The sequence below is a fragment of the Oncorhynchus keta genome, chromosome 4 (assembly GCF_023373465.1).
Source record: "Oncorhynchus keta strain PuntledgeMale-10-30-2019 chromosome 4, Oket_V2, whole genome shotgun sequence".
In the NCBI taxonomy this organism is placed as follows: Eukaryota; Metazoa; Chordata; class Actinopteri; order Salmoniformes; family Salmonidae; genus Oncorhynchus; species Oncorhynchus keta.
This window is the reverse complement of record NC_068424.1, coordinates 74,209,877-74,236,141: the sequence shown is the minus strand read 5'-3', so window position 1 is coordinate 74,236,141 and position 26,265 is coordinate 74,209,877. Positions and strand designations below refer to the sequence as shown.

General features: G+C 49.2%; 1 protein-coding gene across 1 annotated transcript in view; it reads right to left on the bottom strand.

The window, feature by feature from the left end:
* Positions 1-26,265, bottom strand: part of LOC118375493 (cohesin subunit SA-2-like) — a 49,342-nt gene that overhangs the window by 4,148 nt on the left and 18,929 nt on the right. Inside the window, exons 19-31 of the mRNA XM_052515394.1 lie at positions 11,244-11,314; positions 10,957-11,125; positions 10,704-10,796; positions 10,160-10,334; positions 9,798-9,937; positions 9,372-9,473; positions 8,519-8,667; positions 8,131-8,259; positions 7,015-7,241; positions 6,666-6,918; positions 6,476-6,583; positions 5,586-5,712; positions 445-522 (exon numbers count right to left, since the gene is read on the bottom strand). Coding sequence (XP_052371354.1) covers positions 445-522; positions 5,586-5,712; positions 6,476-6,583; positions 6,666-6,918; positions 7,015-7,241; positions 8,131-8,259; positions 8,519-8,667; positions 9,372-9,473; positions 9,798-9,937; positions 10,160-10,334; positions 10,704-10,796; positions 10,957-11,125; positions 11,244-11,314 — 1,821 coding nt within the window. The remainder of the gene's footprint in view (positions 1-444; positions 523-5,585; positions 5,713-6,475; positions 6,584-6,665; positions 6,919-7,014; positions 7,242-8,130; positions 8,260-8,518; positions 8,668-9,371; positions 9,474-9,797; positions 9,938-10,159; positions 10,335-10,703; positions 10,797-10,956; positions 11,126-11,243; positions 11,315-26,265) is intronic.

The window sequence follows — 26,265 nt, the reverse complement described above, 5'->3', positions numbered from 1 at the left end:
TCAGCACAGAGGTGCAGTGCTCGTTACTTATTAGTTTCTAGGGAACAATAAGTGCTTTAAAACATAGCTAGAACTCTCTTTTTTAACATTTTTTAACCTTTATTTAACTAGGCAAGTCAGTTAAGAACAAATTCTTATTTTCAATGACGGCCTAGGAACAGTGTGTTAACTGCCTTGTTCAGGGGCAGAACGACAGATTTTTACCTTGCAAGGTCGAATCCCCGAGCTGACAACCTTTTGGTTACTAGTCCAACGCTCTAACCACCAGGCTACCTGCCTCCCCAATAAAATAATAAAACCTCTTATTTTCCAGTTCTCCTTAATTTAAATTGAGAGCACCAGTACAACCAATGAAAATGTTTAATTTAGAGCGCTGTGTAAGTATAAGGAAAGGTATTACTATAGAGTAATAATGGTTGGGTATAAGAGAAGAGAGTTACTTACAGACTCATCCATGATAGAACCAGGGTCAAAGTAGTCTGGTTTCAGCTCTGATCTCTCTCTCCTGTTCTTAGAGGGGGGCTGGAGAAAGGAGAGAGAAACAAATATGAAATTATTTAAATTCTGCTAATATGGGCCGATTGTGATAATTACACACTGAATAAAAAAAATAAAACGCAACATGCAACAATTTTAAAGATTTTACTGAGTAACAGTTTATATAAGGAACTCTGTCAATTGAAATACATTAATTAGGCCCTAATCTATGGATTTCACATGACTGGGAAAACATGTGAATTTGTTGGTCACAGGCCTTAAAAAGGGGGAGGGACATGGATTAGAAAACCAGTCAGTATCTGGTGTGACCACCATTTGCCTCATGCAGTGCGACATCTTCACATAGAGTTCAACAGGCGGTTTGTGAGCTTTGGAATATGGTTCCACTCTGTGTTAAGTTGCTGAATATTGGCGGGAACTGGAACACACTGTCGTACACGTCGATCCAGAGCATCCCAAATATGCTCAATTGATGTCATGTCTGGTGAGTACACAGGCCATGGAAGAACTGGGCCATTTCTAGCTTCAAGGAATTGTGTACAGATCCTTGCAAAACATGAGGTGATGGATGAATGGCATGACAATTGTCCTCAGGATCTAGTCACGGTACAGTGCATTCGGAAAATACTCAGACTTCACTTTTTCAACATTTGGTTACATTACAGCTTTATTCTAAAATTGTAATAAAAAAATGTCTCAATCTACCCCATGATGACAAAGCAAAAACTGTTTCAATGTTTCCATTGATCATCCTTGAGATGTTTCTACAACTTGGAGTCCATCTGTGGTAAATCCAATTGATTGGACATGATTTGGAAAGACACACCTGTCTATATTTTTTTTTAAATTTTATTTCACCTTTATTTAACCAGGTAGGCAAGTTGAGAACAAGTTTTCATTTACAATTGCGACCTGGCCAAGATAAAGCAAAGCAGTTCGACAGATACAACGACAGAGTTACACATGGAGTAAAACAAACATACAGTCAATAATACAGTATAAACAAGTCTATATACAATGTGAGCAAATGAGGTGAGAAGGGAGGTAAAGGCAAAAAAGGCCATGGTGGCAAAGTAAATACAATATAGCAAGTAAAACACTGGAATGGTAGTTTTGCAATGGAAGAATGTGCAAAGTAGAAATAAAAATAATGGGGTGCAAAGGAGCAAAATAAATAAATAAATTAAATACAGTTGGGAAAGAGGTAGTTGTTTGGGCTAAATTATAGGTGGGCTATGTACAGGTGCAGTAATCTGTGAGCTGCTCTGACAGTTGGTGCTTAAAGCTAGTGAGGGAGATAAGTGTTTCCAGTTTCAGAGATAAAAAGGTCCCACAGTTTCTTTTAATTGTTTTTTTTTATGTTGGTAATTTTACCCCCTTTTTCGTGATATCCAATTGCGATCATGTCATCGCTGCAACTCCCCAATGGGCTTGGGAGAGGCGTCCTCCGATACATGACATGCCAAGCCGCGCTACTTCTTAACACCTGCCCAGTTAACCCGGAAGCCACCTGCACCAACTTTTTGGAGGAAACACCGTTCAACTGACGACCCAAGTCAGCTTACAGGCACCTGGCCCGCCACAAGGAGCTGCTAGAGCTCGATGAACCAAGGAAAGCCACCCGGCCAAACCCTCCCATATCCCGGACGACGCTGGGCCAATTGTAAGCCCTATGGTACTCCCGGTCACGGGATTGAAACCCAGGCTGTAGTGATGCCTCAACACTGCAATGCAGTGCCTTAGACCAATAAGGTCCCACAGTTGACCGTGAATATCAGTGCAAAAACAAAGAAACCAATGGTCACGGACAGAGCTCCAGAGTTTCTCTGCGGAGATGGGAGAACCTTCCAGAAGGACAACCATCTCTGCAGGACTACAACAATCAGGCCTGTATGGTAGAGTGGCCAGACAGAAACCACTCCTCAGTAAAGGGTACATGTAAAGGGTACACTCCCCAGTAAAGGGTACATGACTGCCCGCTTGGAGTTTGCCAAAAGACACAAAGACTCTGACCATGAGAAATAAGATTCTCTGGTCTGATGAACCCAAAATTCAACTATTTGACCTGAATGCCAAGGACCACGTCTGGAGGAAACCTGGCACCATCCCTACGCTGAAGGATGGTGGTTGCAGCATCATGCTGTGGAGATGGTTTTCAGCGGCGGGGACTGGGAGACTAGTCAGGATCGAGGGAAAGATGAATGGAGCAAAGTACAGAGAGATCCTTGATGATAACCTGCTCCAGAGCGACCTTAGACTGTGGGGAAGGTTCACCTTCCAACAGGACAACGACCCTAAGCACACAGCCAAGACAATACGAGTGGCTTCAGGACAAGTCTCCGAATGTCCTTGAGTTGCCCGCCAAAGCCCGGAATTGACCCGACATCTCGAGAGACCTGAAAATAGCTGTGCAGCAACACTACCCATCCGATCTGCAGAGAAGAATGGGAGAACCTACCCAAATACAGGTGTGCCAAGCTTGTAGTCATACCCAAGACAACTCGAGGCTGTAATCACTGCCAAAGGTGCTTCAACAAAGTACTGAGTGAAGGGTCTGAATACTTCCGTTAAATACAATATCATTTTAAAAAAAAAATGTATTAATATATTTGCCAACATGCCTAAAAACCTGTTTTTGGGTTGTCATTATGGGGATTGATGAGGGAAATGTTTTCTCGCTTCTGAATGCACTGCATCTCTGTACATTCAAATTGCCATCGATAAATTGCAATTGTGTTTGTTGTCCGTAGCTTATGCCTGCCCATACGATAACCTCACCGCCACCACGGGGCACTCTGTTCACAACGTAGACATCAGTAAACTGTTCACCCACACGACGCCATACACGCTACGCTGTCTGCCATCTGCCCGGTACATTTGAAACCGGGATTCATCTGTGAAGAGCACACTTCTCCAGAGTGCCAGTGGACATCGAAGGTGAGCATTTGTCCACTGAAGTTGGTTATGACTCCCAAATTCTCTAAAGCTGGGTGCACACTACACAATTTCATCCCCGATTTAGCTGGTCCAGACACATTTTTGAGATCAGAGACAAAGTTGATGCCTACTCAGGGGGGGGGGGTGGCACACAGACGCTCGTTTAGTGTGAGCAGGTTAGAGACGGAATACGAGGTCTATCAATCTCGACTTTGAGCAGTGCCCCACGTCCCAATATTTTGAAACCTTCTTATTTTATCGGCACAAAATCTTCAATGCTTTTGTAGTGAGATGTGCAACGACAATGAGCAATAGCCAATGAGAGCTCGCTGTGAGATGCCTAAGACAGAGCTACAGGGAGACAGCTGATCATCCTCGCAGTGGCAGACCACGTGTAACAGCACCTGCACAGGATCGGTATATCTGAACATCACACCTGCGGGACAGGTACAGGATGGCAACAACAACTGTACGAGTTACACCAGGAACACACAATCCCTCCATCAGTGCTCAGACTGTCTGCAATAGGCTGAGAGAGGCTGGACTGAGGGCTTGTAGACCTGTTGTAAGGCAGATCCTCACCAGACGTCATCGGCAACAATGTCGCCTATGGGCACAAACCCACCGTCGCTGGACCAGACAGGACTGGCAAAAAGTGCTCTTCACTGACGAGTTGCGGTTTTGTCTCACCAGGAGTGATGGTCGGATTCGCGTTTATTGTCAAAGGATTGAGCGTTACACAGAGCCCTGTACTCTGGAGCCAGATCGATTTGGAGGCGGAGGGTCCGTCATGGTCTTGGGTGGTGTCACAGCATCATCGGACTGAGCTTGTTGTCATTGCAGGCAATCTCAACGCTGTGCATTACAGGGAAGACATCCTCCTCCCTCATGTGGTACCATTCCTGCATTCTCATCCTAACACGACCCACCAGCATGACAATGCCACCAGCCAAACTGCTCGTTCTGTGCATGATTTCCTGCAAGACAGGAATGTCAGTGTTCTGCCATGGCCAACGAAGAGTCTGGATCTCAATCCCATTGAGCACGTCTGGGACTTGTTGGATTGGAGGGTGAAGGCTAGGGCCATTCCCCCCAGAAATGTCCAGGATGTCCTTGGTGGAAGAGTGGGGTAACATCTCACAGCAAGACCTGGCAAATCTGGTGCAGTCCAAGAGGAGGAGATGTACTGCAGTACTTAATGCAGCTGGTGGCCACACCAGATACTGACTGATACTTTTGATTTTGACCCCCCTTTGTTCAGGGACACATTATTCCATTTCTGTTAGTCACATGTCTGTGGAACTTGTTCAGTTTATTTCTCAGTTGTTGAATCTTGTTATGTTCATTCAAATATTTAAACATGTTAAGTTCACTGAAAATAAACGCAGTTGACAGCGCGAGGATGTTTCTTTTTTTTGCTGAGTTTAGCATGCGTTTGAACTTTAACCTGAGTCAAAGTGTCAAACCGTTACAGCTCTGAAGGTCACAAGTAATGTTATTCAATTCATAATATTGTTATGAATATATTTCAACTCTGTATGGCAAGCGTGAATGTCTGACTGATGAGGTTGCTTTGAGCCACAGATCGTTGTAACTACTTTAAATCTACATCACATCATTGTTTTGGCGAGACAGCGTGCTATGGAGAATCCTCACGACCAAGTGAAAAATCTTGTAGTGTGACCTACCGTCCGTGCTACATGGTTCAGTGTGCGCACCACTACGTCGGGAAAACAAACAAAAAAACTACAGGAGAGATTCATGTGAGAAGTTTAGCAATGTTAGGATTTTTAAAGTCATGTAGTTTACACCCGGGTTAAAATTATGTTTGAGGTAGCTTATTGTAGAGAAATTAACAGATTCTCTAGCAACAGCTCTGATGGACATTCCTGCAGTCAGCATGCCAATTGCACACTCCCTCAACTTGAGACAGCTGAGGCATTGTAGAAAATTACAGAATATTTCTGGGATCTTTTATTTTAGCTCATGAAACCAACATTCTACATGTTGCGTTTATATTTTTAAAATATTTTCTTTTCAGTATATTTAGTGTTTCTTGACAGAAATATTTGTGTGATCACCACATAATTCGCTTGTAAAGGTTTTATAAACCAAATGCCATATTTGTAGTAAAAGGTCAAAGGTCTCACCAGGTCAATGTCCATGGTGTCAAAGTCCATGCCCTCGTTGAGGTCTTCCATACGACCCTCTGACGACATCATCACGTCCTCTACGATAGGCTCCTCATCCTCCTCCATCAGCCCTGTACCACGCCGACTACACACACACACCATAATTAGTACAAACTACCATCAATATAGAGTAGCTGTACATAACCAAATGGTTAGTCCACAAAGAGATATGTTAAGGAAGTAGCTCTTACATGGCCTGTTGCAGGTTGGTTCTGAGCTCAGGGTTAGGGAGGGATGGGGGTGTGTGTGTGTGTGTGTGTGTGTGTGTGTGTGTGTGTATTCTTACATGGCCTGTTGCAGGTTGGTTCTGAGCTCAGGGTTAGGGAGGGATGGGTATGTGTGTGTGTGTGTATTCTTACATGGCCTGTTGCAGGTTGGTTCTGAGCTCAGGGTTAGGGAGGGATGGGTATGTGTGTGTGTGTGTATTCTTACATGGCCTGTTGCAGGTTGGTTCTGAGCTCAGGGTTAGGGAGGGATGGGTATGTGTGTGTGTGTGTATTCTTACATGGCCTGTTGCAGGTTGGTTCTGAGCTCAGGGTTAGGGAGGGATGGGTATGTGTGTGTGTGTGTATTCTTACATGGCCTGTTGCAGGTTGGTTCTGAGCTCAGGGTTAGGGAGGGATGGGTATGTGGTATGTGTGTGTGTGTGTGTGTGTGTGTGTGTGTGTGTGTGTGTGTGTGTGTGTGTGTGTATTCTTACATGGCCTGTTGCAGGTTGGTTCTGAGCTCAGGGTTAGGGAGGGATGGGTATGTGTGTGTGTGTGTGTATTCTTACATGGCCTGTTGCAGGTTGGTTCTGAGCTCAGGGTTAGGGAGGGATGGGTATGTGTGTGTGTGTGTATTCTTACATGGCCTGTTGCAGGTTGGTTCTGAGCTTGGCGTAGTTCATGGCTCTCTCCTGCTGCTGACGAACCTCCTCCTGCTGCCTCTGAGCCAGCATCCACGTCACCTGGGTACTACAAACACAGACATCAATAAGTTAAATAACCACACTGGTGGTTCAGGTAGGCATACGTTGAGAAGGAGAAAGAATCTTACTTGTAGTCGATGGGTGTCTGGTGGAGTTGAGGGGTTTGGGGGAGTGTGTGAGGGTGAGGATGCTGCTGGGAGTCTGAAGGGAGGGCGTACACTCCCATGTAGCTGTCGTCTCTCCCCCGTTTGGCCTCCTCCCTCATGTCCCCTGGTCCTCTCATCATGGTAGAGGTGAGGTGGGGGGAGGGCATCATCACGGGCGTCTGCATGCTCTGGTGCTGCCACGACATATCTGCACTGCTGCTACTGCTCTCCTCAGCTAGAGAGAACACACACTGTTAAACACACACACACCACTCTAACATGGCCATGTAGTGACTACAGACTGACTTCCAGACCCTGGTTCTGGAGCTACCTTCAGGGAGTTTCCTCTTAGCTGCAGCGACGGTAACGGTGGGAGTAGCAGCCTTGGTCTTCTTGGATCTGACCGACGACCCTCTGGAGGAGTATCCGGAGACAACAGACATGGTGTCATCGTCCCCTCCGGCCTGCAGGGAGTTCCTGTAGGAGATGAGCGGTAGCCAGCAGTCGTCTCTCTGGAGGGCCATCTGGAAGGTCATGAACCTCTCCAGATACATGTGACTACAGGGGAGACAGGAGAGATGTTACACACACACACACTGAACAAAAACATTAAACGCAACATAAAGTGTTCGTCCCAGGTTTCATGAGCTGAAATAAAAGATCCCAGAACAAAAAGCTTATTTCTCTCAAATTTGTTTACATTCCTGTTAGTGAGCATTTCTCTTTTTCCAAGATAATCCATCCACCTGACAGGTGTGGCATATCAAGAAGCTGATTAAACAGCATGATCATTACACAGGTGCACCTTGTGCTGGGGACAGACTACTAAAATGTGCAGTTTTGTCACAACACAATGCCACAGATGTCTCATGTTGAGGGAGCGTGTAATTGGCATGCTGACTGCAGGAATGTCAACCAGAGCTGTTGCCCACTCCAATGTTATTTTCAAGAATTTGGCAGTATATCCAACTGGCCTCACAACAGCAGACATATGTAACCACACCAGCCCAGGACCTCAACATCTGGCTCCTTCACCTGTGGGATCATCTGGGACCAGCCACCTGGACAGCTGATGAAACTGAGGAGTATTTCTGTCTGTAATAAAATCCTTTTGATGGGAAAAACTCATTCTGACTAGCTGGGCCTGGCTCCCAAGTGGCCTCCCAGTCATGTGAAATCCATAGATTAGGGCCTCATTTATTTATTTAAAATTTACTGATTTCCTTATATGAACTGTAGCTTTGAAATAGTTGTGTTTATATTTTTGTTCAGTATACATACACACAACTAAACAAAGTCATTTGGAAGGTCCTTATGGTCATGTGTCTGGGAGGGGACACAGTCCTCATCCTGCTTCATGACATCAGTTACCCCACACACACACACACACCCACACCCACACACACACACACACACATCTGATTAGGAGGCAGAGGTGTGTACTCACACAGTCCTCTTGTCCTGTCTCATTAGTTTGGATGAAAACTCAGAGAGGATGTCTAGGAAGGCCAGGTGAAGAGGAGGGTTGCCCTCTCCCTGTGGACTGGGCTCCTTAAACGCAAACTCTATACCATCCCTGGGGGGGAAGAGAGCGAGAGAGAAGAGGTAGGGAGAGGGGAGTGAGGGTAGAGGGAGACAATTTTAGATCAGAAAAATGGGAGGTATCTAACAGCATATGTAGATAGATACATTAACTAGTCCTATTCATAGCTCACATTCATCATATGTTAATCATGTTCTGTAATGCTAATCATATTAAAAAGCTGTCTTATCTGCTGGTTATGTCAGTCTTGTGTACAATAAAGCTACGGAGAAAGAGATCAGAAGAGACTGACTTGTGCAGCATGGCGATAGCGTCTCGTGTTTTGACCTGGTCCAGACCGAAGGTGAGAGAGAAACGTCTGGCCAGCTCCTTGATCCCACAGAACGCTGAGGACGAGCGGTCAAATCCTGTCCCCAACTCTGACAACATCTCATGGAACAACTAGAGGAGACGGGGGCAGAGAGGGCAAGACGGGGGCAGAGAGGGCAAGACGGTGGCAGAGAGGGCAAGACGGTGGCAGAGAGGGCAAGACGGGGGCAGAGAGGGCAAGACGGGGGCAGAGAGGGCAAGACGGTGGCAGAGAGGGCAAGACGGTGGCAGAGAGGGCAAGACGGTGGCAGAGAGGGCAAGACGGTGGCAGAGAGGGCAAGACGGTGGCAGAGAGGGCAAGACGGTGGCAGAGAGGGCAAGACGGTGGCAGAGAGGGCAAGACGGGGGCAGAGAGGGCAAGACGGGGGCAGAGAGGGCAAGACGGGGGCAGAGAGGGCAAGACGGTGGCAGAGAGGGCAAGACGGTGGCAGAGAGGGCAAGACGGTGGCAGAGAGGGCAAGACGGTGGCAGAGAGGGCAAGACGGTGGCAGAGAGGGCAAGACGGTGGCAGAGAGGGCAAGACGGGGCAGAGAGGGCAAGACGGGGCAGAGAGGGCAAGACGGGGCAGAGAGGGCAAGACGGGGCAGAGAGGGCAAGACGGGGCAGAGAGGGCAAGACGGGGCAGAGAGGGCAAGACGGGGAAGGGTCAATAAATGTGTGGAATAAAGACATGGTTCTTTAAATCCGATTGGTTCCACAAAGGCTGACCTGCAGTCTGAAGATCTAGCTTGACTAAAACAACAGTGTGTGTGTGTGTGTGTGTGTGTGTAACCCACCTGTTGTAGACTGAGGATGAGTGTCTTGGCACATTGGATCTTGTCTATCTGTCTGGTCTTTGACATGGTCTCCTTGATGATGTCACCATAGTCATTATAATACTAGAGAGAGGAAGACAGTTCAACCACAAGTCAGTCTCTCTCACAGGGGAAAAAAAACAGGACTTGTGATCATTTGCAACCAAGCCGTACATGGGATGACTGCGGTATTGATCTGGTGTTTAACGAGTGTCGTAGGCAAGGAGAAGTGATAACCATATCATCTATGGAACGGGCTTCCCTATTCAAGTCAACGATGGCATACTGTGTGGACTGACGACCATTACGAGTGTATTCATGAGTTTAACAGTCAAATTGCCAGGGTTAGAGGTCCTTTCTAAAGAGCCTTATTTCTCTGGTCTGTGTAAAGCATTTCTCCATTCTCACCCTCATGTACTGCTTAAAGATGTCAGCGCCAGTGTTCATCTCTACTACGTTATAGATGATAAGTTTACAGTAGGCCGCCAGGAGGTTACGTCTCTTGTGAAGAGCTTCTATCTTCGCTGCCTCGTCATCCTGCTGGCCATCTGTAGATACGACATAACAGATAAACAGTTACACAGCCAGTCAGAGCTCTTATCTCGAGGTAAAGCCGGGCACACACACATCACAGGGCCAGACGGTAACGTCATTCACTGAGCAGGGTCTCCTTCGGCCATCGCTAACCAACAAGAGCTATTTTCAAGTGAAAATAAGCAACCTACTAGAAAAGACTGTAGCGGTATGTGTGTGGTTAGCAGTGTGTGTACCTGTGCTGCCGTTGTCATCGTCCTGGTCTATAAACACATGGTGCAGTATGAAGGACAGTAGTTCTGTCTGTAACGAGTCATCAGGACTGTAGACCAGCGGCTCCAGCTGCTCTCTGCCTCCCGAGACCATCTGATGACTAAAGACTAGCAACACATCACACAGGATGGTGAACGCCTGGTGGAGAGAGAGGAGATGGACTGTTGGTTATCAGTGGTCTGCCTCCTGAGACCATCTGATGACTAAAGACTAGCAACACATCACACAGGATGGTGAACGCCTGGTGGAGAGAGAGGAGATGGACTGTTGGTTATCAGTGGTCTGCCTCCTGAGACCATCTGATGACTAAAGACTAGCAACACATCACACAGGATGGTGAACGCCTGGTGGAGAGAGAGGAGATGGACTGTTGGTTATCAGTGGTCTGCCTCCTTGGCCACGTCTTCCTCATCTCAATAGGGTGGCACGGGGATTCTGGGAATTTCAGGTTTGAAAATAACCAGATTTAAAATCAGTAGGATGTGAATAGCTGCTCCAGGACAGTACCTGTTCCTTGACGGTTGTGTTGACGTTGGTGAGGTAACGTTGACACATCAGACAGAACATCCGCATCTGTTTCCTCAGGCTCACCAGCTCCTCCTACAAAAACAGGATTTCCTCAGAGATTACATACAACATGAGTGGAACCATCAACAGATCTGCTGTGTAAACCTTCACTGCCTCCCCAATGCCATTTTCCTAGCTACCAGATAACACACAAATGAACGAGAAGGTTCTGAGCTGCCAGCCAGCTGCATACCTTTCTGTGGCTGCCCTCCGAGACCTTGGCCAAGTACCACAGGACAATGTAGTGGGTACACTGTAGAGCATGGACCACAATCTGCTCTGGCATGTCACCGTTCTCAATGCCCGTGTTGAGCAACTTGAAGTTACTGCTGAACAGATCCCACTGGGACAGGTCATGGGCACTGGGGGAAGAGAGTTAAGAACGTCAGGAGCCAGAGACAGAGGAGAGCGAGAGAAGAGAGACAGCGATGAGGGAGAGACAGACAGCGAGACAGACAAGAGAGACAGAGAGTTCTTTACTTGTGGAATGCTGTGATTCTCTTGAGAGTAGACAGGACCTGGTAGGCATCATCATCATCAGGCTCCTCACCCTGAACACAGAGACAGACAGACCAGTGTCAACCACACACACACAGACCAGTGTCAACCACACACAGAGACAGACCAGTGTCAACCAAACACAGAGACAGAGACAGACCAGTGTCAACCAAACACAGAGACAGAGACAGACCAGTGTCAACCACACACAGAGACAGACAGACCAGTGTCAACCACACACAGAGACAGACAGACCAGTGTCAACCACACACAGAGACAGACAGACCAGTGTCAACCACACACAGAGACAGACAGACCAGTGTCAACCACACACAGAGACAGACAGACCAGTGTCAACCACACACAGAGACAGACAGACCAGTGTCAACCACACACAGAGACAGACAGAACAGTGTCAACCACACACAGAGACAGACAGACCAGTGTCAACCACACACAGAGACAGACAGACCAGTGTCAACCACACACAGAGACAGACAGACCAGTGTCAACCACACACAGAGACAGACAGACCAGTGTCAACCACACACAGAGACAGACAGACCAGTGTCAACCACACACAGAGACAGACAGACCCGTGTCAACCACACACAGAGACAGACAGACCAGTGTCAACCACACACAGAGACAGACAGACCCGTGTCAACCAAACACAGACAGACAGACCAGTGTCAACCACACACACACACACACACACACAGACCAGTGTCAACCACACACACACACACACAGACCAGTGTCAACCACACACACACACACACACACACAGACCAGTGTCAACCACACACACAGACCAGTGTCAACCACACACACACACACACAGACCAGTGTCAACCACACACACACACACAGAGACAGACAGACCAGTGTCAACCACACACACACACAGAGACAGACAGACCAGTGTCAACCACACACAGAGACAGACAGACCAGTGTCAACCACACACAGAGACAGACAGACCAGTGTCAACCACACACACACACACAGACCAGTGTCAACCACACACACACACACACAGACCAGTGTCAACCACACACACACAGACAGACCAGTGTCAACCACACACACACACACACACAGACCAGTGTCAACCACACACACACACACACAGACCAGCGTCAACCACACACACACACACACACACAGACCAGTGTCAACCACACACACACACACACAGACCAGTGTCAACCACACACACACACACACACACACACAGACCAGTGTCAACCACACACACACACACACACAGACCAGTGTCAACCACACACACACACACACACAGACCAGTGTCAACCACACACACACACACAGACCAGTGTCAACCACACACACACACAGACCAGTGTCAACCACACACACACACACACACAGACCAGTGTCAACCACACACACACACACACAGACCAGTGTCAACCACACACACACACACACACACAGACCAGTGTCAACCACACACACACACACACAGACCAGTGTCAACCACACACACACACAGACCAGTGTCAACCACACACACAGAGACCAGTGTCAACCAAACACAGAGACAGACAGACCAGTGTCAACCACACACACACACAGACCAGTGTCACAGACCAGTGTCAACCACACACACCAGTGTCAACCACACACACACACCAGTGTCAACCACACACACACAGACCAGTGTCAACCAAACACAGAGACAGACCAGTGTCAACCAAACACAGAGACAGACCAGTGTCAACCACACACACACAGCCCAGTGTCAACCACACACAGAGACAGACCAGTGTCAACCACACAGACCAGTGTCAACCAAACACAGAGACAGACAGACCAGTGTCAACCACACACACACACAGACAGACCAGTGTCAACCACACACACACACAGACCAGTGTCAACCACACAGACCAGTGTCAACCAAACACAGAGACCAGTGTCAACCACACACACACAGAGACAGACAGACCAGTGTCAACCACACACACACAGAGACAGACAGACCAGTGTCAACCACACACACACACACAGAGACAGACAGACCAGTGTCAACCACACACACACACACAGAGACAGACAGACCAGTGTCAACCACACACACACACACAGACAGACAGACCAGTGTCAACCACACACACACACACAGAGACAGACAGACCAGTGTCAACCACACACACACACACAGAGACAGACAGACCAGTGTCAACCACACACACACACACAGAGACAGACAGACCAGTGTCAACCACACACACACACACAGAGACAGACAGACCAGTGTCAACCACACACACACACACAGAGACAGACAGACCAGTGTCAACCACACACACACAGAGACAGACAGACCAGTGTCAACCACACACAGAGACAGACAGACCAGTGTCAACCACACACAGAGACAGACAGACCAGTGTCAACCACACACAGAGACAGACAGACCAGTGTCAACCACACACAGAGACAGACAGACCAGTGTCAACCACACACAGAGACAGACAGACCAGTGTCAACCAAACACAGAGACAGACAGACCAGTGTCAACCAAACACACACACACACACACACAGACCAGTGTCAACCACACACACACACACACAGACCAGTGTCAACCACACACACACACACACACAGACCAGTGTCAACCACACACACACAGACCAGTGTCAACCACACACACACAGACCAGTGTCAACCACACACACACACAGACCAGTGTCAACCACACACACACACAGACCAGTGTCAACCACACACACACACAGACCAGTGTCAACCACACACACACACAGACCAGTGTCAACCACACACACACACACACACACACACAGACCAGTGTCAACCACACACAGAGACAGACAGACCAGTGTCAACCACACACAGAGACAGACAGACCCGTGTCAACCACACACAGAGACAGACAGACCAGTGTCAACCACACACAGAGACAGACAGACCCGTGTCAACCAAACACAGACAGACAGACCAGTGTCAACCACACACACACACACACACACAGACCAGTGTCAACCACACACACACACAGTGTCACACACACACACAGACCAGTGTCAACCACACACACAGACCAGTGTCAACCACACACACACACACACAGACCAGTGTCAACCACACACACACACACCACAGACACAGACAGACCAGTGTCAACCACACACACACACACAGAGACAGACAGACCAGTGTCAACCACACACACAGACAGACCACACACACAGACCAGTGTCAACCACACACACCACAGAGACAGACAGACCAGTGTCAACCACACACAGAGACAGACAGACCAGTGTCAACCACACACAGAGACAGACAGACCAGTGTCAACCACACACAGAGACAGACAGACCAGTGTCAACCACACACACACACACACACACAGACCAGTGTCAACCACACACACACACACAGACCAGTGTCAACCACACACACACAGACAGACCAGTGTCAACCACACACACACACACACAGACCAGTGTCAACCACACACACACAGACCAGTGTCAACCACACACACACACACACACAGACCAGTGTCAACCACACACACACACACACACACACAGACCAGTGTCAACCACACACACACACACACACACACACACCAGTGTCAACCACACACACACACACACACACACACAGACCAGTGTCAACCACACACACACACACACACACACAGACCACAGACCAGTGTCAACCACACACACACACACACACACACAGACACAGTGTCACACACACACACACACACAGACCAGTGTCAACCACACACACACACACAGACCAGTGTCAACCACACACACACACACAGACCAGTGTCAACCACACACACACACACACACACACAGACAGTGTCAACAGACCAGTGTCAACCAAACACACACAGACCAGTGTCAACCAAACACAGAGACAGACAGACCAGTGTCAACCACACACACACACAGACCAGTGTCAACCACACACACACACACACACAGACCAGTGTCAACCACACACACACACCAGTGTCAACCAAACACACACACAGACCAGTGTCAACCAAACACACACAGACCAGTGTCAACCAAACACAGAGACAGACAGACCAGTGTCAACCACACACACACACAGACCAGTGTCAAGCACACACACACACAGACCAGTGTCAACCACACACACCAGTGTCAACCACACACACACACACAGACCAGTGTCAACCACACACACACACACACAGACCAGTGTCAACCAAACACAGAGACAGACCAGTGTCAACCAAACACAGAGACAGACCAGTGTCAACCACACACACACAGCCCAGTGTCAACCACACACAGAGACAGACCAGTGTCAACCACACAGACCAGTGTCAACCAAACACAGAGACAGACAGACCAGTGTCAACCACACACACACACAGACAGACCAGTGTCAACCACACACACACACAGACAGACCAGTGTCAACCACACACACACACAGACCAGTGTCAACCACACAGACCAGTGTCAACCAAACACAGAGACAGACAGACCAGTGTCAACCACACACAGAGACAGACAGACCAGTGTCAACCACACACAGAGACAGACAGACCAGTGTCAACCACACACACACACACAGACCAGTGTCAACCACACACACACACACAGACCAGTGTCAACCACACACAGACCAGTGTCAACCACACACAGACCAGTTTCAACCACACACAGACCAGTGTCAACCACACACAGACCAGTGTCAACCAAACACAGAGACAGACAGACCAGTGTCAACCAAACACAGAGACAGACAGACCAGTGTCAACCAAACACACACAGACAGACCAGTGTCAACCACACACACACAGAGACAGACCAGTGTCAACCACACACACACAGAGACAGACCAGTGTCAACCACACACACACAGAGACAGACCAGTGTCAACCACACACACACAGAGACAGACCAGTGTCAACCACACACACACAGAGACAGACCAGTGTCAACCACACACAGAGACAGACAGACCAGTGTCAACCACACACAGAGACAGACAGACCAGTGTCAACCACACACAGAGACAGACAGACCAGTGTCAACCACACACACACAGCCCAGTGTCAACCACACACAGAGACAGACCAGTGTCAACCACACAGACCAGTGTCAACCAAACACAGAGACAGACAGACCAGTGTCAACCACACACACACACAGACAGACCAGTGTCAACCACACACACACACAGACCAGTGTCAACCACAATGACCAGTGTCAACCAAACACAGACCAGTTTCAACCACACACAGACCAGTGTCAACCACACACAGACCAGTGTCAACCACACACAGACCAGTGTCAACCACACACACACACAGACCAGTGTCAACCAAACACAGAGACAGACAGACCAGTGTCAACCACACACACACAGAGACAGACAGACCAGTGTCAACCACACACACACAGAGACAGACCAGTGTCAACCACACACACACAGAGACAGACAGACCAGTGTCAACCACACACACACAGAGACAGACAGACCAGTGTCAACCACACACACACAGAGACAGACAGACCAGTGTCAACCACACACACACAGAGACAGACAGACCAGTGTCAACCACACACACACAGAGACAGACAGACCAGTGTCAACCACACACACACAGAGACAGACAGACCAGTGTCAACCACACACACACACACACAGACAGACAGACCAGTGTCAACCACACACACACACAGAGACAGACAGACCAGTGTCAACCACACACACACACAGAGACAGACAGACCAGTGTCAACCACACACACAGAGACAGACAGACCAGTGTCAACCACACACACACAGAGACAGACAGACCAGTGTCAACCACACACACACAGAGACAGACAGACCAGTGTCAACCACACACACACACAGACCAGAGACAGACAGACCAGTGTCAACCACACACACACACAGAGACAGACAGACCAGTGTCAACCACACACACACACACAGAGACAGACAGACCAGTGTCAACCACACACACACACAGAGACAGACAGACCAGTGTCAAACACACACAGAGACAGACAGACCAGTGTCAACCACACACAGAGACAGACAGACCAGTGTCAACCACACACAGAGACAGACAGACCAGTGTCAACCACACACAGAGACAGACAGACCAGTGTCAACCACACACAGAGACAGACAGACCAGTGTCAACCACACACAGACAGACCAGTGTCAACAACACACACAGACAGACAGACAGTGTCAACCACACACAGAGACACAGACAGACCAGTGTCAACCAAACACAGAGACAGACAGACCAGTGTCAACCACACACACACACACACACACACAGACCAGTGTCAACCACACACACACACACACACAGACCAGTGTCAACCACACACACACACACACACAGACCAGTGTCAACCACACACACACACACACAGACCAGTGTCAACCACACACACACAGACCAGTGTCAACCACACACACACACAGACCAGTGTCAACCACACACACACACAACACACACAGACCAGTGTCAACCACACACACACACACACACACACAGACCAGTGTCAACCACACACACACACACACCAGTGTCAACACACACACACAGACCAGTGTCAACCAAACACAGACAGACAGACCAGTGTCAACCAAACACAGACACACAGACCAGTGTCAACCACACACACACAGACCAGTGTCAACCACACACACACAGACAGACAGTGTCAACCACACACACAGACCAGTGTCAACCACACACACACAGACCAGTGTCAACCACACACACACACACACACACAGACCAGTGTCAACCACACACACACACACACAGACCAGTGTCAACCACACACACACACAGACCACACACACACACAGACCAGTGTCAACCACACACAGACAGACAGTGTCAACCACACACACACACACACACAGACCAGTGTCAACCACACACACACAGACACAGACAACACACACACACACACACACACACACACAGACCAGTGTCAACCACACACACACACAGACAGACCAGTGTCAACCACACACACACAGACCAGTGTCACACACACACACAAACAGACCAGTGTCAACCACACACACACACAGACCAGTGTCAACCACACACACACACACACAAACAGACCAGTGTCAACCACACACACACACACACACACAAACAGACCAGTGTCAACCACACACACACACACACACACACAAACAGACCAGTGTCAACCACACACACACACACACAAACAGACCAGTATCAACCACACACACACACACACACACACAGACCAGTGTCAGTATCAACCACACAGAGACAGACCAGTGTCAGTATCAACCACACACAGACACAGACAGACCAGTGTCAGTATCAACCACACACAGACACAGACAGACCAGTGTCAGTATCAACCACACACAGACACAGACAGACCAGTGTCAGTATCAACCACACACAGACACAGACAGACCAGTGTCAGTATCAACCACACACAGACACAGACAGACCAGTGTCAGTATCAACCACACACAGACACAGACAGACCAGTGTCAGTATCAACCACACACAGACAGAGACAGACCAGTGTCAGTATCAACCACACACAGACAGAGACAGACCAGTGTCAGTATCAACCACACACAGACAGACAGACAGAGACCAGTGTCAGTATCAACCACACACAGACAGACAGACCAGTGTCAGTATCAACCACACACAGACACAGACAGACCAGTGTCAGTATCAACCACACAGACAGAGACAGACCAGTGTCAGTATCAACCACACACAGACAGACCAGTATCAACCACACACAGACAGTCAGTATCAACCACACACAGACAGACCAGTGTCAGTATCAACCACACACAGACAGAGACAGACCAGTGTCAGTATCAACCACACACAGACAGAGACAGACCAGTGTCAGTATCAACCACACACAGACAGAGACAGACCAGTGTCAGTATCAACCACACAGACAGACCAGTGTCAGTATCAACCACACACAGAGACCAGTGTCAGTATCAACCACACACAAACAGAGACAGACCAGTGTCAGTATCAACCCCACACAGACAGAGACAGACCAGTGTCAGTATCAACCACACACAGACAGACCAGTGTCAGTATCAACCCCACACAGACAGAGACAGACCAGTGTCAGTATCAACCACACACAGACAGAGACAGACCAGTGTCAGTATCAACCACACACAGACAGAGACAGACCAGTGTCAGTATCAACCACACACAGACAGACCAGTGTCAGTATCAACCCCACACAGACAGAGACAGACCAGTGTCAGTATCAACCACACACAGACAGAGACAGACCAGTGTCAGTATCAACCCCACACAGACAGAGACAGACCAGTGTCAGTATCAACCACACAGACAGACCAGTGTCAGTATCAACCACACACAGAGACCAGTGTCAGTATCAACCACACACAGAGACCAGACCAGTGTCAGTATCAACCACACAGACAGTGTCACAGAGACAGACCAGTGTCAGTATCAACCACACACAGACAGAGACAGACCAGTGTCAGTATCAACCCACACAGTGTCAGACAGAGACAGACCAGTGTCAGTATCAACCACACACAGACAGAGACAGACCAGTGTCAGTATCAACCACACACAGACAGACCAGTGTCAGTATCAACCCCACACAGACAGAGACAGACCAGTGTCAGTATCAACCCCACACAGACAGAGACAGACCAGTGTCAGTATCAACCACACAGACAGAGACAGACCAGTGTCAGTATCAACCACACACAGACAGACCAGTGTCACAGACCAGTGTCAGTATCAACCCCACACAGACCAGTGTCAGACAGACCAGTGTCAGTATCAACCACACAGACAGACAGACCAGTGTCAGTATCAACCACACACAGACACAGACAGACCAGTGTCAGTATCAACCACACACACAGACACAGACAGACCAGTGTCAGTATCAACCACACACACAGACACAGACAGACCAGTGTCAGCATCAACCACACAGACCAGTGTCAGTATCAACCACACAGACCAGTGTCAGTATCAACCACACAGACCAGTGTCAGTATCAACCACACAGACCAGTGTCAGTATCAACCACACAGACCAGTGTCAGTATCAACCACACAGACCAGTGTCAGTATCAACCACACAGACCAGACCAGTGTCAGTATCAACCACACAGACCAGTGTCAGTATCCCAGTGTCAGTATCAACCACACAGACCAGTGTCAGTATCAACCACACAGACCAGTGTCAGTATCAACCACACAGACCAGTGTCAGTATCAACCACACAGACCAGTGTCAGTATCAACCACACAGACCAGTGTCAGTATCAACCACACAGACCAGTGTCAGTATCAACCACACAGACCAGTGTCAGTATCAACCACACAGACCAGTGTCAGTATCAACCACCACACAGACCAGTGTCAGTATCAACCACACAGACCAGTGTCAGTATCAACCACACAGACCAGTGTCAGTATCGACCACACAGACCAGACCAGTGTCAGTATCAACCACACAGACCAGTGTCCGTATCAACCACACAGACCAGTGTCCGTATCAACCACACAGACCAGTGTCCGTATCAACCACACAGACCAGTGTCAGTATCGACCACACACAGACAGACCAGTGTCAGTATCGAACACACAGACAGACCAGTGTCAGTATCGACCACACAGACAGACCAGTGTCAGTATCGACCACACAGACAGACCAGTGTCAGTATCGACCACACAGACAGACCAGTGTCAGTATCGACCACACAGACAGACCAGTGTCAGTATCGACCACACAGACAGACCAGTGTCAGTATCGACCACACAGACAGACCAGTGTCAGTATCAACCACACAGACAGACCAGACCAGTGTCAGTATCAACCACACAGACAGACCAGACCAGCGTCAGTATCGACCACACAGACAGACCAGCGTCAGTATCGACCACACAGACCAGCGTCAGTATCGACCACACAGACCAGCGTCAGTATCGACCACACAGACCAGCGTCAGTATCGACCACACAGACCAGCGTCAGTATCGACCACACAGACCAGTGTCAGTATCGACCACACAGACCAGTGTCAGTATCGACCACACAGACCAGTGTCAGTATCGACCACACAGACCAGTGTCAGTATCGACCACACAGACCAGTGTCAGTATCGACCACACAGACCAGTGTCAGTATCGACCACACAGACCAGTGTCAGTATCGACCACACAGACCAGTGTCAGTATCGACCACACAGACCAGTGTCAGTATCGACCACACAGACCAGTGTCAGTATCAACCACACACAGACAGAGACAGACCAGTGTCCGTATCAACCACACAGACAGAGACAGACCAGTGTCAGTATCGACCACACAGACCAGTGTCAGTATCAACCACACACAGACAGACCAGTGTCAGTATCGACCACACACAGACAGACCAGTGTCAGTATCGACCACACACAGACAGACCAGTGTCAGTATCGACCACACACAGACAGACCAGTGTCAGTATCGACCACACAGACAGACCAGTGTCAGTATCGACCACACAGACAGAGACAGACCAGTGTCAGTATCGACCACACAGACCAGTGTCAGTATCAACCACACACAGACAGAGACAGACCAGTGTCCGTATCAACCACACAGACAGAGACAGACCAGTGTCAGTATCGACCACACAGACCAGTGTCAGTATCGACCACACAGACAGACAGACCAGTGTCAGTATCAACCACACAGACAGAGACAGACCAGTGTCAGTATCGACCACACACAGACAGACCAGCGTCAGTATCGACCACACACAGACAGACCAGCGTCAGTATCGACCACACACAGACAGACCAGCGTCAGTATCGACCACACACAGACAGACCAGCGTCAGTATCGACCACACACAGACAGACCAGCGTCAGTATCGACCACACACAGACAGACCAGCGTCAGTATCGACCACACACAGACAGACCAGCGTCAGTATCGACCACACACAGACAGACCAGACCAGCGTGAGTATCGACCACACACAGACAGACCAGACCAGTCAGTATCGACCACACACAGACAGACCAGCGTCAGTATCGACCACACACAGACAGACCAGCGTCAGTATCGACCACACACAGACAGACCAGTGTCAGTATCGACCACACACAGACAGACCAGCGTCAGTATCGACCACACAGACAGACCAGCGTCAGTATCGACCACACAGACAGACCAGCGTCAGTATCGACCACACAGACAGACCAGCGTCAGTATCGACCACACAGACAGACCAGCGTCAGTATCGACCACACAGACAGACCAGCGTCAGTATCGACCACACAGACAGACCAGCGTCAGTATCGACCACACAGACCAGCGTCAGTATCGACCACACAGACCAGCGTCAGTATCGACCACACAGACCAGCGTCAGTATCGACCACACAGACCAGCGTCAGTATCGACCACACAGACAGAGACAGACCAGTGTCAGTATCAACCACACACAGACAGAGACAGACCAGTGTCAGTATCAACCACACAGACAGAGACAGACCAGACCAGTGTCAGTATCGACCACACAGACAGACCAGACAGTCAGTATCGACCACACAGACCAGTGTCAGTATCGACCACACAGACCAGACCAGTGTCAGTATCGACCACACAGACCAGTGTCAGTATCGACCACACAGACAGAGACAGACCAGTGTCAGTATCAACCACACACAGACAGAGACAGACCAGTGTCAGTATCAACCACACAGACAGACAGAGACAGACCAGTGTCAGTATCGACCACACACAGACAGACCAGTGTCAGTATCGACCACACAGACAGACAGACCAGTGTCAGTATCGACCACACACAGACAGACCAGTGTCAGTATCGACCACACACAGACAGACCAGTGTCAGTATGTCAGTATCCACACACAGACAGACCAGTGTCAGTATCGACCACACACAGACAGACCAGTGTCAGTATCGACCACACAGACAGACAGACCAGTGTCAGTATCGACCACACAGACAGACCAGTGTCAGTATCAACCACACAGACAGACCAGTGTCAGTATCAACCACACAGACAGACAGACCAGTGTCAGTATCGACCACACAGACAGACCAGACAGACCAGTGTCAGTATCGACCACACAGACCAGACCAGTGTCAGTATCGACCACACACAGACAGACCAGTGTCAGTATCGACCACACACAGACAGACCAGTGTCAGTATCGACCACACACAGACAGACCAGTGTCAGTATCGACCACACACAGACAGACCAGTGTCAGTATCGACCACACACAGACAGACCAGTGTCAGTATCGACCCACACAGACAGACAGACCAGTGTCAGTATCAACCACACAGACAGACCAGTGTCAGTATCGACCACACACAGACAGACCAGTGTCAGTATCGACCACACACAGACAGACAACAGTGTCAGTATCGTACCACACACAGACAGACCAGTGTCAGTATCGACCACACAGACAGACAGACCAGTGTCAGTATCGACCACACACAGACAGACCAGTGTCAGTATCGACCACACACAGACAGACCAGTGTCAGTATCGACCACACAGACAGACAGACCAGTGTCAGTATCGACCACACACAGACAGACCAGTGTCAGTATCGACCACACACAGACAGACCAGTGTCAGTATCGACCACACAGACAGACAGACCAGTGTCAGTATCGACCACACACAGACAGACCAGACCAGTGTCAGTATCGACCACACACAGACAGACCAGTGTCAGTATCGACCACACAGACAGACAGACCAGTGTCAGTATCGACCACACAGACCAGCGTCAGTATCGACCACACAGACCAGCGTCAGTATCGACCACACAGACCAGTGTCAGTATCGACCACACACAGACAGACCAGTGTCAGTATCGACCACACACAGACAGACCAGTGTCAGTATCGACCACACACAGACAGACCAGTGTCAGTATCGACCACACACAGACAGACCAGTGTCAGTATCGACCACACACAGACAGACCAGTGTCAGTATCGACCACACACAGACAGACCAGTGTCAGTATCGACCACACACAGACAGACCAGTGTCAGTATCGACCACACACAGACAGACCAGTGTCAGTATCGACCACACACAGACAGACCAGTGTCAGTATCGACCACACACAGACAGACCAGTGTCAGTATCGACCACACAGACAGACCAGTGTCAGTATCGACCACACACAGACAGACCAGTGTCAGTATCGACCACACACAGACAGACCAGTGTCAGTATCGACCACACACAGACAGACCAGTGACCAGTGTCAGTATCGACCACACACAGACAGACCAGCGTCAGTATCGACCACACAGACCAGTGTCAGTATCGACCACACACAGACAGACCAGTGTCAGTATCGACCACACACAGACAGACCAGTGTCAGTATCGACCACACACAGACAGACCAGTGTCAGTATCGACCACACACAGACAGACCAGTGTCAGTATCGACCACACACAGACAGACCAGTGTCAGTATCGACCACACACAGACAGACCAGTGTCAGTATCGACCACACACAGACAGACCAGTGTCAGTATCGACCACACAGACAGACCAGTGTCAGTATCGACCACACAGACAGACCAGTGTCAGTATCGACCACACAGACAGACCAGCGTCAGTATCGACCACAGACAGACAGACCAGTGTCAGTATCGACCACACAGACCAGACCAGACCAGTGTCAGTATCGACCACACAGACAGACCAGTGTCAGTATCGACCACACAGACCAGTGTCAGTATCCCACACAGTGTCAGTATCGACCACACAGACAGACCAGTGTCAGTATCGACCACACAGACAGACCAGTGTCAGTATCGACCACACAGACAGACCAGTGTCAGTATCGACCACACAGACCAGTGTCAGTATCAACCACACAGACCAGTGTCAGTATCAACCACACAGACCAGTGTCAGTATCAACCACACAGACCAGTGTCAGTATCAACCACACAGACCAGTGTCAGTATCAACCACACAGACCAGTGTCAGTATCAACCACACAGACCAGTGTCAGTATCAACCACACAGACCAGTGTCAGTATCAACCACACAGACCAGTGTCAGTATCAACCACACAGACCAGTGTCAGTATCAACCACACAGACCAGTGTCAGTATCAACCACACAGACCAGTGTCCGTATCAACCACACAGACCAGTGTCAGTATCAACCACACAGACCAATGTCAGTATCAACCACACAGACCAGTGTCAGTATCAACCACACAGACCAGTGTCAGTATCAACCACACAGACAGAGACAGACCAGTGTCAGTATCAACCACACAGACAGAGACAGACCAGTGTCAGTATCAACCACACAGACAGAGACAGACCAGTGTCAGTATCAACCACACAGACAGAGAAGGACCAGTGTCAGTATCAACCACACAGACAGGGACAGACCAGTGTCAGTATCAACCACAGACAGAGACAGACCAGTGTCAGTATCGACCACACAGACAGAGACAGACCAGTGTCAGTATCGACCACACAGACAGACAGAGACAGACCAGTGTCAGTATCGACCACACAGACAGAGACAGACCAGTGTCAGTATCGACCACACAGACAGACCAGTGGGACAGACCAGTGTCAGTATCGACCACACAGACAGAGACAGACCAGTGTCAGTATCGACCACACAGACAGGGACAGACCAGTGTCAGTATCGACCACACAGACAGTGTCAGACAGACCAGTGTCAGTATCAACCACACAGACCAGTGTCAGTATCACCACACAGACCAGTGTCAGTATCAACCACACAGACCAGTGTCAATCAACCACACAGACCAGTGTCAGTATCAACCACACAGACCAGTGTCAGTATCAACCACACAGACCAGTGTCAGTATCAACCACACAGACCAGTGTCAGTAT